We start from the raw sequence: 25,676 nt of genomic DNA, 5'->3' as shown, positions 1-25,676 counted from the left end.
CTTCCAAGGAGTAAGCATCTTTTAATTTCATGGCTGCAGTCACCATCTGCAGTGATTTTGGAGCCCAAGAAAATAAAATCTGACACTGTTTCCACTGTTTCCCCATCTATTTGCCATGAAATGATGGGACCAGATGCCATGATCTTCGTTTTCTGAATGTTGAGCTTTAAGCCAACTTTATCACTCTCTACTTTCACTTTATATGGCCATAATAATCAAGACCAGAGGAACAGACATATAGATCAATGGAATAGAATAGAGAACTCAGAAATAGATGTGCCCAGTTGATTTTTCATGAAAGTGCGAAAACAATTCAGTGGAGGAAAGACAGCCAACAAATGGTGCTGGAACAATTGAATATTCATGGGCAAAACAAGCTAATGAACAAACAAAAGACAGCAATGACCAAAATCCCTCAAACTAAACCCCATGTCTTATACCAAAATTAACCCCAAATGAATCATGGACTTAAAACGTAAAACTATAAAACTTGTAGAAAACATCATAGGGAAAAAATCTTTGGGGTCTAGAGCTAGACAAAAAATTCTTAGTCTTAAGAACAAACGCATGGATCCTCTCCGAGGTTTCTTGGACACCCACCCTACTCCTCAGTGAAGAGAAGATGGTGGACCAGAACAGTGCCGGTGCCGCTGGTATGGGGAGGGGTCCTTTCCGATGGGATATGTGGGATCCTTTCCACCCAATGTGACTCCAACTTCAAGAATAGGCTGCAAGAATGAAGAGACAAAATTTGCCAAAGAGAGAGCTGGACTTTCCAAGTTACTTGACCTCAAAGACGCTGAAACTGTTCAGAAATTCTTTCTCGAAGAAATACAGCTTGGTTAAGAGTTGCTAGCTCAAGCTGAATATGAGAAGGGTTTGGACCATCTGACAAATGCATTGCTGTGGGTGGATAGCCACAGCAGTTACTGCAAGTGCTGCAGCAAACTTCCACCACCAGTGTTCCAGGGGCTTCTAAGCTGCTAACAATTAATCAGAGAATTGTAAGTGCTCAGAGCATGGCTGAAGATGATGTGGAATAAGAAACAAATGTCAACATAATAATCTCAATTTTAAAGTATTTGAAAAATCTTAACTTGGAAAACAATCAGTTTTGGGGAAGTAAGGGCGAATACACTTGTTATGGACTATCTTCTACACTGAAATCTAATAAAGTTAATTTTTACTTTGTTTAGATCCATTTGTCTGTTTTATTTATTTTTCCCAGTGGAAAGTGTATTTCGATAGAGAACTTTTCATTTTGTAAATACACTATGAATTACCAGGGGAAAAAAGCACAATTTATAAAATGAAAAATTAATAATTGGAGTGTATCGAAATTGAAAGCTTTTGCTTTGCAAAGTTCCTGTTAAGAGAATAAAAGGGGAACTTCCCCCAGTGGTCCCAGTGGCTAAGAATCCACCTTCCAAAGTATGGAATGCAGGTTCGATTCCTGGTCAGGGAATTAAGATCCTACATGTCTCCAGGCAACTGAGTCCCAGGGCCTCAGCCAGAGAGCCAGCGTGTTCTGGAGCACACGCACCACAATTAGAGAGAAGCCCATGAGCTGAAACTAAGACCCGATGCAGCCATAATACATTTTTTTAAAAGAATAAAAGGGAATTCCTTGGCAGTCAGTGGTTAGGACTTGGTGATTTCACTGCCATGGGCCTGGGTTCAATCCCTGGTTGGGAAATTAAGATCCTGAAATCTGTGTGTGCAGCACAAAAATAAATGAAAGTGGAGGGGGAGAGAGAGAATAAAAAGACAAGCTACAAAATAGAAGAAAATATTTGCAAACTATACATACAGCAAGGGGTTAATATCTGCTGCTGCTGCTGATAAGTCGCACCAGTCGTGTCTGACTCTGTGCGACCCCATAGACGGCAGCCCACAAGGCTCCCCGGTCGCTGGGATTCTCCTGGCAAGAACACTGGAGTGGGTTGCCATTTCCTTCTCCAATACATGAAAGTTAAAAGTGAAAGTGAAGTCGCTCAGTCGTGTCCGACCCTCAGTGACCCCATGGACTGCAGCCTTCCAGGCTCCTCCACCCATGGGATTTTCCAGGCAAGAGTACTGGAGTGGGGTGCCATTGCCTTCTCCGGGTTAATATCTAGAATACACTAAAAAAAACTCTGAAAATTCAACGGTAAAAAAAACAAACTCCAAACAATCCAATTAGAAGATGGGCAAAAGACATGAAAGATATTTCACCACAGAGGATGTAAAAACGGCAAATATACATATGAAAAAAATATTCGACATCATTAGCCAATGTTTGTTGCTGTTTAGTCTCTTAAGTTGTGTCCGACTCTTTGCGACCCTATGGACAGTAGCCCGCCAGGCTCCTCTGTCCATAGGACTCTCCAGGCAAGAATATTGCAGTGGGTTGCCCTTTCCTTCTCCAGGGGATCTTCCCGACCCAGGGATCGAACATCTGTCTCCTGCATTGCAGGTGGATTCTTCATTGCTGAGCCAGCAGGGAACCAGTCATTAGTCAGTAGGGGAATGCAAGTTAAAAACCACAGGAAGTATTACTATACATCTATCAGAATGGATGGCTAAAATAAAAAATAGGGACACCACCAAGTGGCGGCAAGGATGTGGAGAAACTGAATCATTCCTTCAGTGGTGGTGGGCAAATAAAGTGGTACAGCCTCTCTGGAAAACAGTCTGGCAATTTATTCTCATGAAATTAAAAGTTACCATGCAACCTAATAATTGCACTTCTGAGCATTTATGCCTAAAAAAATGAAAACTTCCATTTTCATGAAAACCTATACACAAATATTCATAACAGCTTTATTTGTGATATTCAAAAACTGGAAATAACCCAGATGTCTTTCAGTAGGTGACTGATTAAACAAAATTGTGCATCCTACTCAGGGGTAAAAAGCAATGAATTATGGACAGATGTAGTAACTCGGGTGAATCTCCAGAGAACCATGCTGAGTAGGAAAGCCAATTCCAACAGGCTACATAGTATGATTCCATCTATATAACATTCTTGAAATGACAAAATTATAGACGTGGATCTATAGACATGGATTAGTGGTTGCCAGGGGCTCAGAAGCAGGTAGGAATAGGATAGAGTGGGTGTGGCATGAAGGATTCTTATGGTGATGGAAACATTCTATATCTTGACTGTATCACTGTCGATATCCTGGTTGTGATTTTGTACATTGTTTTGCAAGATGTTACCACTGTGGGAAACCAAGCAAAGGGACTGTGGAATTTTTTTGTACTACTTCTTAAAACTACATGTGAACCTGTATTTATCTCAAAATGAGAAGTTTCATTTAAAAATGATATTGCTGCTTGTTGGAGAGAATATGGCAAAGTTTTTCAATCAATAAATTAGAATACATTTGAAATATATAATTATACTCCATTTTGGAGAGTATAGAGAACAGGAACCAAATTTCTGGAAGGTAATTAATTTAGCAAATTGTATCCAGACTTTGACAAATATTGGTATTTCTTAAACAAGTAATTCTATTTCTATAAATTTATCTGAAGCCATAGTGTATCAGAGGCGGACACATTAATAGGTTGTTTATTTATTTAAATTTATTTTATATATTTGGCTGTGTCAGGTTTAGTCATGAGGGATCTTTTTCTTCGTGGCACGCAGACTCTCTAGTTATGGCTCACGAGCTCAGCAGTTGTGGCTCACAGGCTTAGTTGCTCTGTGGCATGTGGAATCTAAGTTCCCTGAGCAGGGATGGCACTTGCGTCCCCTGCGTTGGAAGGCACATTTCCATCCACTGGACCACCAGGGAAGTCCCAATGTGTTGTTTTTAATACTGACACTGAAGCAAGAGCGGTTGGGTTATATAAATTGTGGTACTTCCATAAATTGGAATACTCTGTAGCAAGAGAAACTGTATAAGATAAGAATTAAGAGCAGATTCTGGAGTTCAACTGCTGCTGTTGCTGGTAAGTCGCTTCAGTCATGTCCTACTCCGTGCAACCCCATAGACGGCAGCCCACCAGGCTCCTCTGCCCCTGGGATTCTCCAGGCAAGAATACTGGAGTGGTTGCCATTTCCTTCTCCAATGCATGTATGCATGCTAAGTCACTTCAGTCATGTCTGACTGTGCGACCCTATGAATAGCAGCCCACCAGGCTCCTCTGTCCACGGGGTCCTCTAGGCAAGAATACTGGAGTGGGTTGCCATTTCCTTCTCGGGAGTTCAACTACTTGAGTTCAAATTCTAGCTCCTTTACTTATTAGCTGTGTAACTATGGCCTAGTTATGTAACTTCCTGGTGCCAGTTTCCTCATTTGCAGAAAAGCTACTTAATATTGTTATGAGGATTAAATGAGTTACGGTTTACAAAGGACTTGGAATACAACCTGGCACACGCTGAGAGCTTTATGCAGCCAACGCATGTGATGTTAAGTGGAAAAAAAGAAGTATAAGAAAGTCTCTATACAGTATGATCTCAAATATCTAAAACATGTGTACTTAATTATGGGCTTTCTGGGTGGCTCACCAGTAAAGAATCCCCCTACAATGCAGGAGCCGCAGGAGACATGGGTTTGATCCCTGGGTCGAGAAGATCCCCTGAAGGAGGGCATGGCAACCCACTCCAGTATTCTTGCCTGGAGAATCCCATGGACAGAGGAGCCTGGCATGGCGTCTCCCAGAGTTGGACACTGAAGCGACTTAGCATGCATGCTACACCTAAGTGAAGAGACCAGAAGGAAATTGAACCAAAATGGGAATAGTAATGATCTTTGAATTATAGCTTTTTAAAATCTTTTTCTGTTGTCTACATTTCAAAAAGTGCATGTTTAATAAAAAAAAGTCATTAAAAAATTACTAACTTTTCAATGTGAGAAAGTGGACTAAACAGTGCTTTATAATGATAGCATTGTACTTATGTGGGTTAAGTATTTTTTGATTAGCACTAACTCTCTAAATTTATTTATTATGATGATTTTTATGATTACTATGATTCCCATTTTACAGTCAAGAAAACTGAGGCTCAGAGAGGTGATACGCCTCCGCAAGGTTCACAGCAGGAGTGTTAAAGATCAGGTAAGAGGCATGAGAGACAAAGGAGCAGGTGGCACTCAACTCTACCAGAGAGATGTGACAGTCAGGGGGTGTGGAAATGAACTCTGAAGAAACACATATAAAGTCACATATTGTATAAAGTATCTCACATTGTACTGCACAGAATCAAATGTGCTGTTATAAACTTTCAGTGGGAGGTTCCCACTAGGTTTATTCTGGAGCAGGAAACTTCTGTTCCAATGACAAAGAAATGTACATGTAAATTATTTATCATTTTCACTTACTAAATCAGCAAAAAAGAAAACAAAGAATATAAAAAATAATAAACATGCAGTGACAAACTCAGAAACTGCAGATAACTTTTAGAAAACATCATGGCAATAAAATCAGGAGAATCTTTAAAAATGCTTCTCTCCTTTGGTCCAGTTATTCCAAATGCTAGAATTTTTTTCCCAAGGAAATTATCCAAAATACATGGGAAGTTCTGCATGAACGAACAACTTGTTGTACTTCTAATAATGAAAAATGGAAAAGGCATACTACTCCATGAGAGTGCTGTGATTTATGCACTCTGTGTGCATTTTATTTTATTTTTAAAAATTTTTGACTGTGTTGGTCTTTGCTGAGGCGCCAGTTGCGGTGTGCAGGCTTCTTTAGTTGCAGAAGGCATATGGGATCTCAGTTCCCCAACAAGGGATCAAACCTGCATCCCCTGCATTGGAAGGCAGATTCTTAACCACTGGACCACCAGGGAAGTCCCATCTATGCGCACTTTTAAAAAATTATCCTCAAATATACTTTCTTTTCTTGCGTGGGTGTATGCCTATGTCAAAATTCATCTAGATAATACTTCAGTTCTGTGCATATCACTTTAGACACAATACCCCTCAACTAAAAATGAAAAAAAGGTCACATATTATATGATTGCATCTATATGACATGTCCAGAACAGGTAAACTTATTAAAATCAAAAACATATTGGTTAGTGGTTGCTAGGGTCTGGTGGGAGGGAAGAATAGGAACTTTGACTGCTAGAGGGTAGATAAAGGGTTTCTTTACGAGGTGACGGAGAAGGCAATGGCACCCCACTCCAGTACTCTTGCCTGGAAAAATCCCATGGACGGAGGAGCCTGGTAGGCTGCAGTCCATGAGGTCACTAAGAGTCGGACTCGACTGAGCGACTTCACTTTCACTTTTCCCTTTCATGCATTGGAGAAGGAAATGGCAACCCACTCCAGTGTTCTTGCCTGGAGAATCCCAGGGATGGGGGAGCCTAGTGGGCTGCCGTCTATGGGGTCGCACAGAGTCGGACACGACTGAAGTGACTTACAGTTACGAGGTGATGAAATGTTCTGGAATTAGATCATGGTGATGGTTGCACAATGTTGGTGGCTATACCAAAATGACTGTTGTACATTTTAAAATGATGAATTTTATGATACTGGAGTAGTTTGCCATTTCCTTCTCCAGGGGATCGTCCCAACCCAGGGATCCAACCCGGGTCTCCTGTATTGCAGGTGGATGCTAATGGGTAAATAATTCCCCCCTATTCCCCTCAAATGAATGGTATAATACAGTATATTTCTGCATGAAAATCATGGTCTCAAAGTCCCATGGACACACAATTCCAGTGGCGCATGATGTGTGGATTTCAGCAAGACTCAAAGAGACTATGAACCAGTACAAACCAGAACTTGATTTGAACACAGGAAAACCTTAACAACCAAGGACCTTACCACGTTTTTCTCGTGTTACTTACTCTGTATTAGCCAAACATACTGACAATGTAGAAGGAAAGATGGGGAAATACATACTTCCTTTTCCTTTCAGTCCCTCCTCACTCACTTACCAGTAAGCTGAGGGCGGGGTGTTGATAAAATATGCACATATCAAAAAGTAAAATGAAGTGGCTTTTTTTCTTTAGCAGCATTGTATAGCTTGCAGGATCATAGTTCCCCCACCAGCGTTGAACACAGCTAGTGTCAGCGAAAGCGTCAAGTTTGGATCACCAGGGAAGTCCCCAATGAAGTGGCTTTTGTGCAGTGTTTCCTCTTTCTGGTTAGAACAAAACACATACGCATATTTGGTGGCACTTCAGGGGCTCTGAAGAGCTCCAGTATGATAGCCCTTTATGTCTCAGCACAGAAAGAACTCAGTGAGAGGCAAAATGATTAGAATAGGAGCTTGTGAGGTTTATAAGTGGGTGGGTGAAAGAGTGGGCTACAGTTTTATAACCAAAGGAAAAGTGGGGATGGGGAGAAGATCTTCTTTGTCTTTCTTGAGTAGTAGATGTCATGCTTCCATCTTCAGCTTCTCCTCCAGGTTGGGTAGGAGAGTTTTCTTGTCCCTACATGGTCCAGCTAGATCCATAAATTGTTTTTCATGTGTGCAGACAGCGTGTCCTAACTGAGCTCACTGAGCAGGAGGTGGGGCTTGGGCCACCATTGTCTTATTGTTTTGGGAGATGATTCTGTTGCATGGTTTTCTTGCTAAACAAACCTGCTTTACTGAGTAATCATTAACTTATGAGGGTCTCCCATAAATTTTCTACTTACACTCCCTTAGTGGTATTAACTCTTTAATCACCTACTTTGTCCCTTTACTCTGTCCTTATCACATATACAAGCTATGTAACACAAACTGTGATTCTACATATGAACTAAATGCTCTTTTATTTGCCTTTAAAACTGGCATTGTACAATATAAAGAATGGTAAAATTTAAAAATATTTATTTCACTTAGGGTGACATTAATTAACAAAAACATAAGTCAAGACAGAGACTGTGGAAGAGAAGGGAAGCTCTGTATCTATATTTTAGTATCTTTGTTGGGCTTCCTTGGTAGCTCAGCTCATAAAGAATCAACCTGCAAAGCAGGAGACCTGGGTTTGATCCCTGGGTTTGGAAGATCCCTTGGAGAAGGGCATGGCAACCCACTCCAGTATTCTTGCCTGGAGAAGCCCCATGGGCAGAAGAGCCTGGCAGGCTACAGTCCGTGGGGCCTCAAAGAGTCAGACATGACTGAGTGACTAAGCACAGCACAGCACAGCACATCTTTGATGGCAATCCCCCCTCCCCGCAGTGCTTAAGACAGTTTTTTTTGACTGCTCCACAAACCTTGTGGGATCTTAGCTCCTCAACCAGGTCCTCAGCAGCGAGACCACGGAGTCCTAACCACTAGACCACAGTTTCCCCTCCCTGACAGAGTTTTTTTCGAACAAGGGCCTTGCATTTTCATTTTGCACTGGGCATCAAAAGTTATGTAGACAGCTATGGGTAACAGAAACACACTTCATTCTGAAGGAGGAAACAGACAGAGCTGGACTCCATCTTAGGCCAGGCTGCGACCATTAGGCTACTCTGAACTTTGTGCCCCGTGTCTACAGAAGTGGCATACCAATGGAAAACCAGACACCGCCCCCCCAATAAAAGAGCCTCAGGTCTTGTACTTGGACTCTCTGTTGCCTAAAATAATATGCTAATTAACTCTGTAACAGAGCAAAGTGGTAAATTCCATTATGTTTATTGGGATATGACCCCAGTCCTATTGATAAATGTCCACTGTTCATCTAGTCTTGTAACACATGAATCATGGGTTACCTTTGATCATATCTCTCTTTCACCTTGTCCAGATTAGTTTCAAGGAATTTGGGGAGGTGGGTTTGAGCAAGTACAATTAGGGTATACAAGGTTTTCACAAAAACTGGTTGGGGTCCTTGGCTAAGAGGAGACTCTGCCTTGGGCCTGCCGGTGTAATAAACCGCACTTCACTATCTGCATTGTCCTTCTGAGTGAGTTTGTTTCCTGGAACGCGTGGCTACAACATTTGGGTTCACTGACCAGGAAACTCCTCACTTCAAGGAGACAAGTCCCATTTGGGACTACCCTGAGGCCTTGCAGCTTGAATCTTCTAGAGGGGGGAAAGGAACCTTGCCCTTCTGGAAGGATTCTGCTTCTCAATGCCCAGACCTTTCATGTTAGCAGGTAGTGGACGGCAGCAGGGGAACTGAGCGCTCAGGTGAGGAGGAACCCACCTAGCAGGGTGGAAAAGGGGGCCTGATCACCCCGCTGGGAGGGACTAGAAGGGGCACGGACCCACAGGAGCCTGGAATAGGCAGGCAGCAGCGATTGCTTGGTACACAGGTCGACAAGCGTGCTAGGGTTTAGGAAGGAAATTTGTGAAGGTCATTTTAGGAGGTGTGTCCACGCCATCTCAGGGAAAATTATTACCAAGCAATCGCCAGGGGATTTTAGGATAGGAAACTGGTCCTTGTTTGCTTGTATTCTGCCCTCTCCCAGGAGGTGTCCCGTCTGCTGTGAAATTCTTGACCCCCTCAGAATTGTTAGGCTAGAAGGAGGGGGATACATAAGTGAGTATGAATTGGCTTTTCCGGACATGGCCTGGGACATGGGATATTTAACCCACCTGTGTTTTCATCCGCACCTGATCAAGCCCACCAAGGCAGAACAGACTTAAAGGGAGAAACAGTCTTGGACCACGTGGTGTTCTGGTTCAGCTGTGCTGACCGGCAGGTGAAGACAGCCGATCCCCCTTCTCCCTCTGGGATCTGGCAGGTAAGGCTCTTCTCACCCCAATTAGGAAGGAGGCAGAATGGCAATTTAAGTGTCATTGAGTGGAAATATCAGAAGTACATAGGGTACTGAGAACTTCAAAGACAGAACGAAAAGGAAAAGTTAGAAGGTCTGAGAAGGTAAGCAAGATGGGGGAAGTGAATCTAAGGTAACTGTATTGGAGTGCATGATTAAAAATTTAAAGAAGGGATTTGGAAGAGACTATGGGGTGAAGATGAAGCCTAACCACCTCCACACACTCTGTGAGGTTGAATGGCCCCCTATGGGAGTAGGATGGTCACCAGAGAACACCATGAACTTACAAATAGTGGAAGCAGTCTATACAGTAGTCACAGGAGAGCCAGGACACCTGGATCAATATCCGTATATTGATTCATGGCTAGGGTTAGCTCAAAAGACTCTCCTACTTGGACAAGGTTCTGTATTCAGAAGGGAAAGAGAAAAATATTAATGGCACAAAAATTGACTGATGATTAAAAAAAAGGAAATTCTACAGGATTTGGACGGGGATGACCTGACCCCTCCCCCATACTGGATAATGATGCGCCTGCCTCCCAGTGCTCCACCAGGACCGGAGGCGGCCTTAATGCCCAATCCAGGGCCAGGTGAAGTTCCTGCAGCAGCCATCGCTCTTCCGCCAGCTCTCCCGGAGTTCTTAGAGCCGCCGTTTTGGCAGGCTCCGATCCTGGTGACAGAAGCCTCTGGCCAACACTTCTAGGATCCGGCTCCAGCTGAACTGCCCAAACTATACCCGCCTCTCCCGGTGAGTACTGACAAGAAGGGGAGGGAGACGTTGGAATTAAGCAGAGACTGCACTCTGCCACAGAGCCGGAGGGAACGAAAGAGAACAGACAAGAGATTTACAATGCTAGCTGCTGCTCTGGGAAAGTCTATCTCGGGCCTTCCGGAAAACCTCCTCTGCCCTTCAACCAGTCCCAAAGGAGGCCCCGGCCCCGTTACAGCCAAACCAGTGTGCCTGGTGCCAAGCTTTTGGCCACTGGAAGAATGAATGCCCTAAGGCAAGGAAGGAAGAGGAAGCTCCAGCAGTTGTGGGACTTGCCGGCTTGGAAATTAAATAGGGCTTCCAGGGCTCAGAGATATCAGGTCCCCGAGAACCCATGGTAACCTTAAAAGTGGGGGACCAAAACATTGACTTTATGGTGGATACAGGAGCAGAACTGTCGGTAGTAACAAAGCCTGTGGCACCACTGTCCAAAAAGACTACCGCCGTAACTGGGATATCGGGAGAAGAGATGGTTAAATCGTTCTGCCAGCCCAGAAAATGTCAGATGGGGTGGGCATCAAGTGATTCATGAATTCCTCTACATTCCTGAGTGCCCAGTACCCACGTTGGGAAGAGACTTGCTCTCCAAACTAGGAGCACAAGTGACTTTCTCCCTTGAGGGGAGGCCCACCTTCCGGATGGACACTATGACTTATTTGCTCTCTCTCTGTCAATACCACCCCAAGATGAGTGGAGGTTGCATGAGCCTCCGAAGGAAGAACTGGGTGGGCCAGAAGAGCATGAGAGAGAGCTAACTCAATTATTCCCTGAGGTTTGGGTGGAAGACAAACCCCACTCCCCCCCCAGGCTGGCTAAACATCAAGCCCCAGTGATAACAGAACTCAAACCAGGCACCATCCTGGTTAGAAAGCACCAGTACCTGCTACCGATAGAGGCCTGGGCCAGCATACTGCCCCACATTAATAGATTGAAACAAGTGGGCATTCTAGTAGAGTGCCAGTTGGCTTGGAATACACCGATCCTGCCAGTCAAAAAGAAAGGAGGACAGGACTATAGGCCTGTACAGGATCTCAGGCTAGTCAACCAGGCTACTGTGACTTTACACCCCACTGTTCCAACCCCCTATACCTTACTTAACCTCCTCCTGCTGAGGACTAAAGTTTATACTCACCCAGATCTCAAGGATGCCTTCTTCTGCGTACGCCTCGCCCCAGCGTCACAACCCATCTTTGTCTTTGAATGGAAAGATACAGTTGGGGGCACCAAACAACAGCTCATCTGGACTCCCCCATAAGGGTTTAAGAACTCCCCAGCCATCTTTGGGGAAGCTTTGGCTTCTGACCTGAACTCATTCCATCTGGAAGAGTATGGATGTTGGCTCCTACAATATGGGGATGACCTGCTGCTGGCTGCCGAGACCAAGGAAAAATGCTGGAAAGGGACAAAAGCACTGCTCCAGCTGCTGATGGAAGCAGGTTACCGGGTGTCGAAGAAGAAGGCCCAGATCTGCAAGGAGGAGGCAAGGTATCTGGGGTTTGTTTTAAAGAAGGACACAGGAGTCCAGACCCTAGTTGGGTCCTATATACTGATGGCACTAGCCCCATAAAACAAGGACAATGGCTGTCAGGTTAGCCAAAGTGGAAGGGGCCATCAAGACTGAAAAGGGATGGTGGGAATTGCCAAGTGGCAAATTATCAGTACCGAAGGAGCTGGCACACAATCTGGTAAGCCAAACACACCAAGCGACCCACCTAGGCCATGCTGCCTGCTCACAGATTAATGCTGCCTCTCGGGTATCAGACAAAAACCTCCGGGTATTTAGCTGAAAGGCATGCTGCCCTTTGAACACCTGGGAGTGGACTTCACTGAAAAGAAACCTCACCAACACTACTATTACCTGCTGGTCATGGTATGTACATTCTCAGGATAGGTAGAAGATTTTCCTACCTGGGCTGAAAGAGCATAAGTAGCCTGGTGCCTGCTTAGGGAAATAGTTCCCAGATTTGGACTTCCTACCAGCATTGGTTCAGACAATGACCCGGCTTTTACAACAAGTAAGCAAAACTTTAAATATCAAATGGAAACTGCACACTGCATATAGGCCCAGAGTTCTGAGATGGTGAAATGAACCAGCTGGACACTAAAGAGACTCTCCAAGTGGATCATAGAGACTGACTGCTCCTGGGTGGACTTGCTTCTGATGGCTCTGCTCAGACTCAGGATGACCCCACAGTCCCAAGGCTATTCTCCATATGAAATTGTGTATGGGAGGCCCCCTCCCATAATAAAACAGGTGTCAACAAATTTGCCTCAGGTAAGGAGGGATATGATTTCACAGCAGGTGGAACTGGGTAAGGTAATAAATCGGATAACTAAGTTTGTACAAGAAAGGGTGCCGTTCCCCCTTGGGGAACAGATTCATGAGTTTACGCTTGGTGACCAAGTATGGGTCAAAGATTGGAAATATGATTTGCTAGCCCCCTGGTGAAAGGGCCCTTATGTTATTCTAACTACCCCTACTGCAGTTAAAGTTGCAGGTATTGTCCCTTGGATCCATCATACGAGGGTGAAGAGAACATACCAAGCAGACCCAAAAAACGCTGAGTGGACTGCACAGAGGGACCCCGCTGACCCTCAAGAGACTAAGACCATCCTTAAGAAGAAGGAAAAGAAGATCCTGGACGAGCCCCTTCAGGATGAAGCCGCACAATCAACTCCTACTGCTTGGCCTCAGCGACGTGACTTTGAATTTAACTTCTGTTTCAACTCAGGATAATGTTTTCATCTCACGGGCACATTTCTACACAGACTTCCACAACACTTCCAACTGCTGGGTATGTAGGGCTATGCCTCTGTCAGTGATGGATGGACTTCCTTGGTGGGTGTCACCGCTCTGCCAAGGAGATTTTAAACCACTCTGCTCTTTTCTGGGATGACAAAAAGAGGTTTTCCTCTCTCTTGTCAATCATAACCTCTCCTTGCTCTCTTGGTGTAAGACCTACAGTCAATGGACTCGGGTCATGGGGTTACATTTGATATAAATGCCAGTGTAACAAAAGCCTAACCTACAACAAGCCGCAGTATATCTACCTTATTTACATGCTAGGTGGACAAGATCCGTGTTTCAATCGTATGAGTATATTGCTGCCTTATTCGTACCCTCTATAGGGACAACAGATATCATGATTAAAGCAGAGGCTTTGACTAATTTCACAAAACAGGTCCTCCTAGATAGAACAAAAGCCATCCAAGCCTTAAATGAAGAGCAAATCCAAATGAGAAAAGCAGTAATTCATAATAGAATGGCTTTGGACATACAGCTGCTCAAGGAGGGACCTGTGCTATAATTAAGGTTGAATGTTGTATATACATTCCTGACTTATCTGGCAATGTATCGACTGATTTAAATGACATGAAAAACTAGGTAAAAGCAATGTCAAATGAAAACATTCCTTTCTGGACTTAGGTCCTATCTTGGGTGAAGGGCGATTGGTGGAAAACTATATTTACCACTGTTATAGTTGCCTTGATAGTTCTGCTTTGTGGACCCTGAATTTTACAATGTATAATGAACTTTGTAACCCGAAGGTTGATGTCATTCTCCCAAATTGGCAGTCGGAGAGCCAGGGTGCAATATATCCCTATGAATGATACTCATAATATGAGTTAAGAGCATGAAGAGCGGATAATGAAGAAGGAATTCATAGGGCCTGGACTCCATCTTAGGCCTGTTCATGCTGATCATGCTCGGCTACCTTTCCAATGGACTCTGAACTCTGTGTTTAGTGCCTGTGAAAACAACAACAGAAGGATAAGACCCCCTCCAGACAGGGGAACCTTGAAGATTGTACCTAGGTTACTCATCGCCTAAGAGAAAACATACACTAATCACCCCTTCCTCCAGACACGCCATAAATTTTTCTGTATCTATCGGAGTGTGACCTCGGGTTTATTGATTATTGGCTAATTGTTTGACTGTTGGAGCACATGAGCACATAGCACGTGAATGATGGGGTTACTGGGATTGTATTTTCCTTGGTTTATGTAAGTCTCAAGGAATTTGGGGTGGTGGGTTCAGACACGTACACATGGGGTATAAAATATTTTCACAAATGCTGGTCGGGGTCCTTGGCTAAGAGGAGACTGCCTTGGGCCCGCTGGTGTAATAAACTGCACTCCACTATCTGCATTGTCCTTCTGAGTGAGTTTGTTTTCCAGAACACGAGGCTACAACACTCTGATTTGGGATCAAACCCGTGGCTCCTGCAGTGAAAGCACAGAGTCCTAACCACTGGACTGCCAGGGAATTCCTGAGGATGATTTCCATGGGAGCCCAAGGGACCAAAGTAGGGCTGACAACACTGTTGTAATGGGAAACACAGTGTCTCAGGCTGGAAGGGACTTCAGAAGCCATGAGTCACAGAAAGAGAATAATAAAGAAAGCTACACTTTGGCACACCTGATTTACAGGAAGAGTAATTGTCATGTAAAGAGTCAGGAAGAAGTTTCTAAGCACAAGGAATAGCATGTGCAAAAGTCTTTGGGCAGGACAAACAAATCCTTACCTGAAATTGTTTGCTCATTTCTTTGTTGTTTTCCACCTCTTGCCCACTAGAATGCAAATGCCGTGAGGGCAGGGGCTGGGTCTGGCTTTATCATGTAGCTGCATCCTCAGAAGCTGACTAACAGGATCAATACTTAGAGAATGACTAAATGAAGGACCTCAACTTCTGGTTTGATTTTTTAAAAAATATTTATTGATTTTATATAGCAGCCAGGTCTTAAGTTGCACCATGTGAGATCTAGCTTTTTGACCAGGGATCGAACCTGGGTCTCCTGCACAGGGAGCATGGAGTACCAGCCACTGAACCACCAGGGAAGCCTCAATTTCTGGTTTTATTAATATTTATATTATTATTTTTTAAGATTAACCAGTACTCTTGCCTGGAAAATCCCATGGACGGAGGAGCCTGGTAGGCTGCATGCAGTCCATGGGGTCACTAAGAGTCGGACACAGCTGAGCAACTTCACTTTCACTTTCCACTTCCATGCATTGGAGAAGGAAATGGCAACCCACTCCAGTGTTCTTGCCTGGAGAATCCCAGGGACGGAGGTAACCCCAATGGGCTGCCATCCATGGGGTCACACAGAGTCGAACACAACTGAAGTGACTTAGCAGCTGCAGGGCCGGTACTTCCCTGGTGGTCCAGTGGTTAAGACTCTGTGCTTCAAATGCAGGCAGCACAGATGCTATGCCTGGGTGGGGAACTAAGATCCCACATACCTGAGCCTGAGCACTCTGGAGCCTGTGCACCACAACTAGAGAGGAGCCCATATGTTGCGACAAAGGATTTTGCATGACACAGTTAAGATTCGTGCCACAACTAAGGACTCAGTTCAATCCCTGGTCGAGGAACTAGATCCCACGTGCTGCATCTAAGACCTGGCTGCTATATAAAATAAATACATATTTTTTTAAATAAAATAAAACCAGAAGTTGAGGTCCTTCAGTCATTCACTAAGTATTGATCAAGTTAGCTAGCTTTTGAGGATGCAGCTACATAATAAAGCCAGATCCAGTCCCTGCCCTCATCCAACGCAGCCAAATAAATATATATAAAAAACTAACCAGGGCTGTGCTGGATCTTGGGGCTAAAAGAGAAAGAGGTCTGCCCTTCCCCTCAAAGATGGCATGAAACAATGTGGAAAGGACAGAGGTAGAGCTGCATGAGGGGGTTTGTGGGAGCACAGAGGAGGCGTCTATTCCTGCCTGGGGAGGGGGGCCGAGGAACAGTTGGGCTTTAAAGGCCAAGTGGGACTTTGACAGGAAGTCTGGGATCAGGGAGCATCCAGAGACAGAGGGGAGAATATTGGGGGCAGAACAGAACACAGTGGGTGTGGGAGAACCATCTATAAGTTTTGAGTGGCTGTAGTGAGAACTGTGATGCTGTTGGGGCCAAAGAGACAAGGTGAGGTGCACAGGCAGGGGTCACACAGGGAGGGCCTTGAAGGCCAGGCAAAGGTGCTTGGACCTTCTCCTGAGGCCAGCAATCTCCAAAAGTTTTGTTCAAATGAACTTAATATACTACATGAGCAAATGTGTCCTTAACTGACATCTCCCAAAGCAGGACAGACACTTAGATGGGTTTTTGTCATTAATTGACACCGTTTCCCTCACCTGGTCTGTTTGTGTGACCTTTGTCAAGTGAGGTAGCAGAGATTTCCTGATGGAAGGGGGTTCACATGTTGGGGGGTGGGCAGTGGGGCTCTTAGCCCCCGTTTCAGCATTCTGCAGTATGGTCTTGGGTGTAGTGTGTGTTTCTGTCAGGCTGTGCTGTGTTTAGTAGCTCAGTTGTGTTGGACTCTGTGACCCCAGAAACTGTAGCCCCCCAGGCCTCCTATGTCCATGGGGATTCTCCAGGCAAGAATACTGGAGTAGGTTGCCATGCCCTCCTCCAGGGGACCTTCCCAACCCAGGGATCAAACCTAGGTCTCCTGCCTTACAGGCGGATTCTTTACTATCGAGCCACCAGGGAAACCCCCTCTGTCAGGCTAAGCAAACATAAGTATCATGTACCAGGTTTCCTATATTAACCTAACTAAATGCTTCAAAATGGTGGGAGGCTTCAAAATATTCCTGCAAAGAAATGGCAGTTCCAGATAATACTGAAGTTACAACAGTGAACAGACAGAAAAGGCTGAAGCTGACAGCCCCTCTCGTGAACCCCTCTCCTGGTCAGTCATGTTGTAAAAAATGCAATAGAATCTGAGGAAAAAAATATTGATCAAAAAGACACTTTAGAGGACGTCCCTGGTGTTGCAGTGGATAAGAATCTGCCTGCCGATGCAGGAGACAGGGGTTCCGTCTGTGGTCCAGGAAGATTCCACATGCCACAGAGCAACTAAGCCCGTGTGCCACAACTACTGAGCCCACGCTCTAAAGTCTTTGCTCTGTGACAAGAGAAGCCACTGCAATGAGAAGCCTGTGACCACAACGAAGAGTAGCCCCCACTCGCTGCAACTAGAGAAAGCCCATGCAGCAACGAAGATCCAGCACAACCAAAAGTTAATTCATTCATTCATTAAAGACACTTTAGAGACCCCTCCTTTAGGCAACTGGAAGCCAATTAATAGTTGTAAGCAGAAGGAAGGTATGGACATATTTGTAGTTTCAAGAGATCACTTTGGGAAATTTCCTAGTGGTCCAGTGGTTAGGACTCGGTGCTTTCACTGCCGTGGACCTGGGTTTGATCCCTGGTCAGGGAACTAAGATCCACAAGCCACGTGGCATGGCTAAATATATATATATAAGTATATATAAATATAATATATATAAATTATATAAATATACAAAATAAAGATATAAGCTAAAATTTTATATATAAAATTATATATATGTATATATATAAAATCACTCTGGCTAGAAGATGAATGGGACACAGCTAGGCTGGATGCTTAAAAACCACTGATGAGGTTGGTGCACTGATCCAGATGGGAGGTGATGAGAGTTGGAATCAGGTTGTTGGTCATGAGATAGAGAGGGAGAAACAAATTTTACAGCCCTGTGTGTGTGTGTGTGTGTGTGTATATATATATATATATTTTTCCCCCCCTTTTGGCTGCACTACGTGGCTTATGGGATTTTAGTTCCCCAAGCAGGGACTGAACCTGAGCCTCGGCAGTGGCAGTGTGGAGTCTTAATCACTGGACTGCCAGGACATTCCCTTAGCTTTACTGGTGATGATAAAATGGGCATTACTGGGTAGAAAGTGAAAGTGTTAGTTGCTCAGTCCTGTCCAACTCTTTGTGACCTCATGGACTGTAGCCTGCCAGGCTCCTCTGTCCATGGGATTTCCCAGGCAAGAATACTGGAGTGAGTAGCCACTCCCTTCTCCAGAGGATCTTCCTGACCCAGAGACTGAACCTGGGTGTCCTGTATTGCAGGTAGATTCTTTACCATCAGAGCCACCAGGGAAGTCCAAATAATTTATAGATTAATACAACTGCAGTAAAAATTCAAAAAAAAATTTTCCCAAGACTTGACAAAGTAACTCTAAAATTATATAGATGTGCAAACATCCAAGACAGTGTAAGATATTCTTTCTTTTCTGGTTGTGCTTTGCAGCTTGTGAGACCTCAGTTCCCTAACCATGGACTGAACTCAGGCCATGGCAGGGAAACCCCAAAATCCTAATCACTAAGTTACCAGGGAACTTCCACAAGATACTCTTGAAAAGAATGAGATTTATTAAAAATTTTTAGTAATTTCAACAGTGCATACACAGATCATTGCATCAAAATAGAGAGATAGGAATAACCCGGTATATTTATGGACACAATGGATGACAGAGATGGCTCTATAGGTCACTGGAAGAAGGATGCACTGTTGCCTAAGTGGTGCTGGGACAACTGCTTATTCATTCGGGAAAAAAAAATGAAATAGAATTCCTCCCTCACACCACATACATATTTGAACTATAAAACTTTGGGCTAACAATACAGAAGAAATTCTTTATGACTTTGGGGGTATATAGGTTTTCTAAAACAAGACAAAAACTGCCATTAACACTACAGAAAAGACTGACAAATTTGAATACATTACAACTAAGGTTAGGTAGTTAAAATAGGGAAAAGGAGTCCAAAATGGCAGTGACTAAAAGACAAGGAAGAGAAAAGCCCAGGAAAATAGAACAGAGGAAGGTCAAAGGAAGGTCTGAGGACCCCAGGACCGAGGACCGGAGTGAGGACTTCAGGTAGAACAGCACTCCTGACTAAGCCCAGTTTGCATAGGGCAGGCCTAGGGGGAAGAAAAAACATATAAAAAGAGGAGCCAAAGGGCTCTCTCTCTCTCTCTCCTGCGCGCCGGGGCGCTCTTCTCTTTGCGTCTTTGGATCGACGTGCCCTCACGCCTCAAAGATGGATTTTCCTGCTATCTTCTAAATAAAATACAGCTGTAACACTGAGCTGTAACACTGATTTGTCTAAGAGCTATAACACAGTCTGTCCAAGACCCGAGAGCTGTGACACGCCGAGGGGGCTTTAATGTCTGTCACTCCAAATCTTTGTTGTGATGAGACAAAAACCAAGCAGCACACACTCGGCTGACGCTAAGAATATCTGGAACTTCCCTGACAGTGGTTAAGACTCTGCACTTCTACCGCAGGAGTTTGATCCCTGGCGAGGGAACTAAGAGCCCACATACGGAGCAGCATAGCAAAACAAACACAAAACTCTTAAGATTTTCTAGTTATCAAAAAAAAACAACAACAGAGAAAGGGTGAGAACACAAACCACAAATCTGGAGAAGATATCTGCAGCACATATAATTAGCAAAGGACTAATACCCAGAATATGTAAAGAATTTCTATTAGTTGAAAAGAAAAACAAACCACCTAGTTTTAAACAGGCAAAGACATGAACGGAACTTTTACAAACAAAGACTCTCAGATGGGTTATAACATGTGACTAGATGCTCAACCTCATTAGTCACGGTAGTCAAAGAAATGCAAATTAAAACCACAATGAGATACCACTTCATACCTGCCAAATAGGCAAAAAAAATTGGTAGGCTGATAAGGGCATAAAACAAGAGTATTTATCCACTGCTGGTGGGAGTACAGACTGATGCAACCACTTTGGGAAACAGTTTAACATTACCTAGTTAAGTTGAACCTAAGCATATTTGTTTAAGAAATGTGACTCCCAAATTATATCTGTATCTATCTACACACCCAAGAATATTAAAGCAGTATTCTTTGCAATAGCAAAAAAACTGAAACAACCCAATATCCATCAACAATAGAATGAATAAATAAGTGGATTAAACAGAAATGAAAATAAGTGATATTATAAGATATAATAAGTGATTATAAGATATAATAAATGAAAATAAGTGATATTATAAGATAAGATAAATAAGATATTATAAGAGCTATAATATCTACATGAATGACCCTCAAAAGCAATGTTGAAAGAGAAAGTAAGTTGCAAAAGAATAAACACATTGTATGATTTCATTTAGACAAAGACAAAATACAGTCAAAACTAAACAATGTGTTGTTTAGGACAGTCATATAAGTTGTAAAATCCATTTTAAAAAAGCAAGAGAATGATAAAGACATTAATCACTGCAGTGGTAACTCCAGGGATGGGGAGAAAGGGCATGTGATAATTGAGAAGGGTAACAGGCCACGTTTGGAGTAAGGCAGTGTTTTATTCCATGTACACTTGGATTACCTGGATATGGGTGGTCACAACAAGTTAAGTGTGGGTGAGATGGGGCTGGCAGATGGAGCCAAATAAGAGAAAAAAGGAACATTAATTCTTGGAGAAAAGGAGAGGAAGTTGCTTAGACCAGAGAAGGCACCCTGCGGAGAGTGGGTGCGGAGTCAGGAAAGTGAAAGCCAAGGGCACATTGTGTGCAGCAAGGAGGTGGGTTGGGATGCAGGCTGAGGCACGTTGGTCTGGCTTCCCTACTGACCTGGCTGGAGCAGTTTCCGCAGAGACCTGGGGGTGGAGACCAGACAGCTGAGGACTGAGTGGGAGGTGAGAAAGCACAGACTCAGAATGGGTCAACTCTGAAAAAAGTACGAGAGAGCAGCTGGGTGGAGGTTGGGGAAGGGGGTTCCTATAAAGATGATAAAGGGTCTTCACGTGGCCATTAAATCCACAAGGAGAGTTTCACAGCCATCAATTTGATAAATATTTTTGTCAGTCTGACAAGTGGTGACAGGGATGTGACAAGCCCCGTCAGACACTGTGGTGAGGCGATAAATTACTTTGGAAAACAGTTTGGCAAGACCTAGGAAAGTTAAAAACATGCCTTTAACTCAGAAACTTCATCCCTAAGTACACTTATGCCTCAGACACCTACTCAGGTGCACTAAAAGACAATGTTTATTTTTCCATTTATGCAATAATGGCAGAATGATACACAACTGAATGTCAGCAAATAGGAGAACAGATAAATTAATCATGGGATGTAGACAATGAAATACTATGCAACAGCAAAAATGAATACATTCTAAGTCTATGCATTACTCTTAAAAATATAATATCAACAGAAAAAAGCAAATTGCTGAAGGATAAGTACAGTACGTTACCATTTACATGAAGGTTTTAAACAGAAAATATTCTAAGAAGCATTTAATAATTTCTACATACGTAGTAAAAGTATCGGAGAAGGCAATGGCACCCCACTCCAGTACTCTTGCCTGGAAAATCCCATGGCAGAGCCTGGTAGGCTGCAGTCCATGGGGTCACTAAGAGTCGGACACGACTGAGCGACTTCACTTTCACTTTTCCCTTTCATGCATTGGAGAAGGAAATGGCAACCCACTCCAGTGTTCTTGCCTGGAGAATCCCAGAGATGGCGGAGCCTGGTGGGCTGCCATCTATGGGGTCGCACAGAGTCGGACACGACTGAAGCGACTTAGCAGCAGTAGCAGCAGCAGTAAAAGTATAAATACGTATGCAAATTTAACTAAATTCAGGATAGTGGCAGGAGGGTGGAAGGCCTACGATGTGCTAGAAACTTGACATGTTGCAGCTTTACTTATAATCTGTATGGTAGGTATCAACTGCCCAGTTTACAGAAGAAACAGGTTCAGGAAAGAGAGGTGGTTGGAATTTCAATTTCCCCCGGTTATGACATGGGTTTCACTGGTTGAACTAAGGAAAGCATGGAGTTTGTTCTTAGGCCTCTCTCCGAGATCCCTTTGCTACCCAGTGCGGGAGGTGGAAGGACCGCTTGGGATAAAAACTGCTCTCAGCAGGAACCAAAGTCCATTCCGGTCCCGCCCCTGTGCGTTGGACCCCGCCCCGACGGCTCAGCTCGCTCGGGACTCATGAATATGCAAGACGGGGGAGATATTTAAAGGCGTCGGCGCCAGGCGCAGGTCCCTACCCGGCGCCGCCCAGCCCGCGCCTCTTCCCAGCCCTAGGCCCGGCCCCTTTCGCCTGTGTGCATCAGTCCATGCGGAAACGCTGCCAATATGTCGGACAAGCTGCCTTACAAAGTCGGTGAGTTACAGGACGTGCAACCAGCCGCATCCGCTCCCCACCCGCTGGGGACCTGTTGGGGCGGCGGCCGCGGGGCCGACCTGGGGCGCTCAGAAGGACCCTCTTGAATCACTGGCACAGCGCGGTCTTGGCCCCGCGTGGCCGCCTGGGGGTTGGAGTTCCCCCGCCGCAGCTAGCATGTCTTGGCGTGCGGCCGCGAACTACAAGTTCCGGCGTGCCCCGCGAGGCAGGGTGCAGCGGCACGGACTGCGGAGCGGCGGCGTGTTCCGCGGAGCGGCGGCGTGTTCCGCGCAGAGTCGCCTGGGGCAGGGGGCAGCGTGCACCTGGCCATGGCCTGGGACCAATGGCACCTGCCGGGACCAACGCTAGGGAGCCTGGATCCTGCCTCCTGGGCCTGGACCGGCTCCTTGGCCAACTGGATGGTCCCGGGCAAGTGCCCACCCCTCGTTGAGCCTCCCACGGGGACGGCGAGGGTACTGGGGCCCCGAAGGGCGCGTGGGGGAGGGGCCTGGAGACTGAGCCCGAGGCCGGGCAAGTCCACTCACCGGGGACCTTTGGCTTGTTACTCAACCTCTGGGGTCACTCGCTTGGCCAGCAAGAACAGTCCTACATAGAATCTCGAACTTTTGGAGTGGTTAGAAAAATCCTTCCTGCCGTCCTATGTATTGAAGCTGATACACTGATCGTTAACGTTTACTGTGGCATGGGCACCACTTGTACCTTTCTTATAGATTAATTCATTTTATTCTAATGACTTTTTAGGGTAGGGACTGTTACTTTCTCATTTTATGGATTTACTGAGACACAGGAAAAAAAGGTAACTTGCCCAAACTTATAACTGGGAGGTGGTGGAATAGATGCACCCAGGCCATGCTCATCTTTTCACCACTGTGTATAAGTGAACACATTTGGAATAATCCTAATGACCTTTCAGCAGAAACCGGTTCAGTCTGGCTAGCAATTTTTAAAGTAAATCCAGCACACCATTCAACCTGGAGAAAAGCATCAACATTTATGGAGCACTTCTTATGTATTTGGGGATTTGCATTTGTTTACAGAATGATCTTTAGGGGTGGACTTTATCCCATTATACAGAGGAAGAAACTGAAGCCGTAAAAGGAAAAAACTTCCAAAAACTCTCTGGAAAATAGTAACTTACCAGTAGTAGTTTATCAAGCAGCGGGCCAGAGTAGGTTATTGTCCCTGTTGTGTGAATGAAACTGAAGCCCAGAAAGATTAAGCAAGGTCCAGTGGCTGAGCTGGAAAAGAGGCTTGTTATTACTATGGAGAGATGGGTGGGTTAAGGGTTGAGGGCTTTGCATTGTGTGGGAGGAGATAAGGCTACATTCGGAAGTGGAGGAACTTGGCTAAGTAGGGTTGAAAGGAAGCCTCCATCAGGGAGGGCGTGCTGTGCCAGACATTGCCCATATGGTATCTTTAATCCTTGGGCTCAAGGAAGGTTAGGATTATTCCCACTTCGCAGATGAAGAAACACTCAGGGTTTTGCTCATGTTCTTGGCTTGTCCTAGGACAGGTGTTACTGCAGCCTCTGCAAGTCCTCAGCTCCCCTGGGCACCAAAAACCCCAGAGCTTAGAGTGCCAGACCCTCTTGTGCTCTTGGAGTTGAGGGACCCATGAAAACACCAGGGCTGGCACAGCTGTATCCCGAGGGCAGTGAAAGAGTTCTTTTCGCTAGAGGGACAGGGGGTGGCAGAGGAGGTGCAGCTTAGGATAGGACAGGAACTGTTGTCCACTACTGGGCCCCTCCCAGGAGCCTCTGGCTGTACCAGCTCTGCCTGGCCACCAGTCCCACCCCTACTCTTGACTGGCTGTCAGACCCGCGGCAAACATTTCTCTGAGCCTTTCCTCATTGTAAATATTGGGAGTTGGACTAGGTTCAGATTTTTTTATTTTTGGTGACCCATCTACTGCCTGCCCCTTTCGTGGACCTTCTCTCATTCAGTCTTAACAAGGATGGTCAGTAAACATGGCCAACCCCTACTCTGTGCCCAACCCAGCTGAGTACTAGAGATACAATCTGTTTTCTAAGTGAGGAGACCTGCCCACTTCTCTGTCTCCACAGCCACCACCCCAGTCCTGGGCTCCCTCCTCACAGGTCTCCGTGAGTCTCTTGCTTCGTAGATACTTGCAGCAACCAAAGAAGCCTTCTCAAAAGACAAGTCTGGTCATGGGACTCCCCTTAAAACTCTACAGGAATAAAATCCTGACTCATCATCTTACTCCCTCTACTAGAGTCACCCTGGCATGCTCTCAGTTCCTCTAGCAGCAGTATACCAAGTTCTTCCTTCTTTCCTAAGCACCTACTGTGTGCCAGGTACTGTATCAGGTGATGGGAGGAGCCTTCCAGGCTGAGAGAGCTGCTTGGGTTAAAGCCCTGAGGCGGGAATATGAAGACAGTAAGGAGGTTCGCATGGTTGAGCAACTAGTGAGGCGGAGAAAAGGGTGGCGAGGTGGGCAAGAAGGGTGAGCAGACACCTGGGCACGGCACTGTGGCCATGTGAAGAGTCGGTTAGGGGAAGCCATTGGAGGCTGGCTGGCTTTTTCACTTTAGCAGAAGAATGGAGGTGATACATTTAAAAATTTAAAAGTTTGTTTCTCTGACTTTTGTGGGGTATTGTTTGTTTTTTAAAGATCTAACTCTTATTAGGTGATTCTTGAATCAGGCAGCATCCCAAGAAGCCACTTGAAGACCTCGCCTGTGGGGTGTTTTACTTTCATTTTAGGTTCAAAGGATTCATTAACAAAAAAATCCACTTGTTAATACACAAACAATTAGTTGTTAAAAGCAAAGAAATAGAAATGATAGAGAGGGGTAATAGCATATACATCACCAAATTGGGCTGACAACCTACATCCAAACTTGAACAGTGCTGGGACATCCCGAGTACCAGCAATTTGGAGTCTCAATTTGGGAAAAGGGTCCCGGGCAGTGGTCCACCCCACGGGTGAGACTTCAGATTGCAGTTTTGGGGGCTCCTGCCTGTAATCCCAGGCTGCAAGCTGATATTGTCAGTTTGCACGCAAAAATGCAGCTCTTGTTTTCCCTTTTACAATGCTGTTTGTTTCCTTTTGTGAAACAAGGGTCTGGGGGTCAGCGTAGGGGTTTGGCCGGGCGTCCAGGGGCTCAGGAAATTCCAAGACCCACTCCCTCTCTTAACCTAAGGTGTGGCTTGACTTGCCGGTAACCAAAGCAGGCACATAGTCCATGCAGGGTCAGAAGTCAGTCAGAGGGCTACTCTCCTGCTTCTGAAGCCTGAACAAGACTCCTCCAT

General features: G+C 45.0%; 1 protein-coding gene and 1 long non-coding RNA gene across 4 annotated transcripts in view; both read left to right on the top strand.

Moving 5' to 3' along the window:
* LOC104999326 overlaps positions 1–14,121 on the top strand; it is a 17,574-nt gene extending 3,453 nt beyond the window's left edge. Inside the window, exons 2-5 of one of the 3 annotated variants that reach the window (XR_826583.1) lie at positions 4,978–5,046; positions 9,478–9,599; positions 10,114–12,676; positions 12,888–14,121. This is a non-coding gene — a long non-coding RNA (uncharacterized LOC104999326). The other 2 variants (XR_826584.1, XR_826582.1) reach the window with 2 other exon arrangements.
* An 8,131-nt stretch (positions 14,122–22,252) lies between these two features.
* The window catches only part of AHCY (adenosylhomocysteinase), a 15,847-nt gene continuing 12,423 nt past the window's right edge, over positions 22,253–25,676 (top strand). The window contains exon 1 of the mRNA XM_010854872.1: positions 22,253–22,383. Coding sequence (XP_010853174.1) covers positions 22,356–22,383 — 28 coding nt within the window. The 5' untranslated portion in view covers positions 22,253–22,355. The remainder of the gene's footprint in view (positions 22,384–25,676) is intronic.

Source organism: Bison bison, unplaced genomic scaffold (genome assembly GCF_000754665.1).
Source record: "Bison bison bison isolate TAMUID 2011002044 unplaced genomic scaffold, Bison_UMD1.0 scf7180017864352, whole genome shotgun sequence".
Lineage (NCBI taxonomy): Eukaryota > Metazoa > Chordata > Mammalia > Artiodactyla > Bovidae > Bison > Bison bison.
This window is presented reverse-complemented; position numbering and strand designations above follow the sequence as displayed.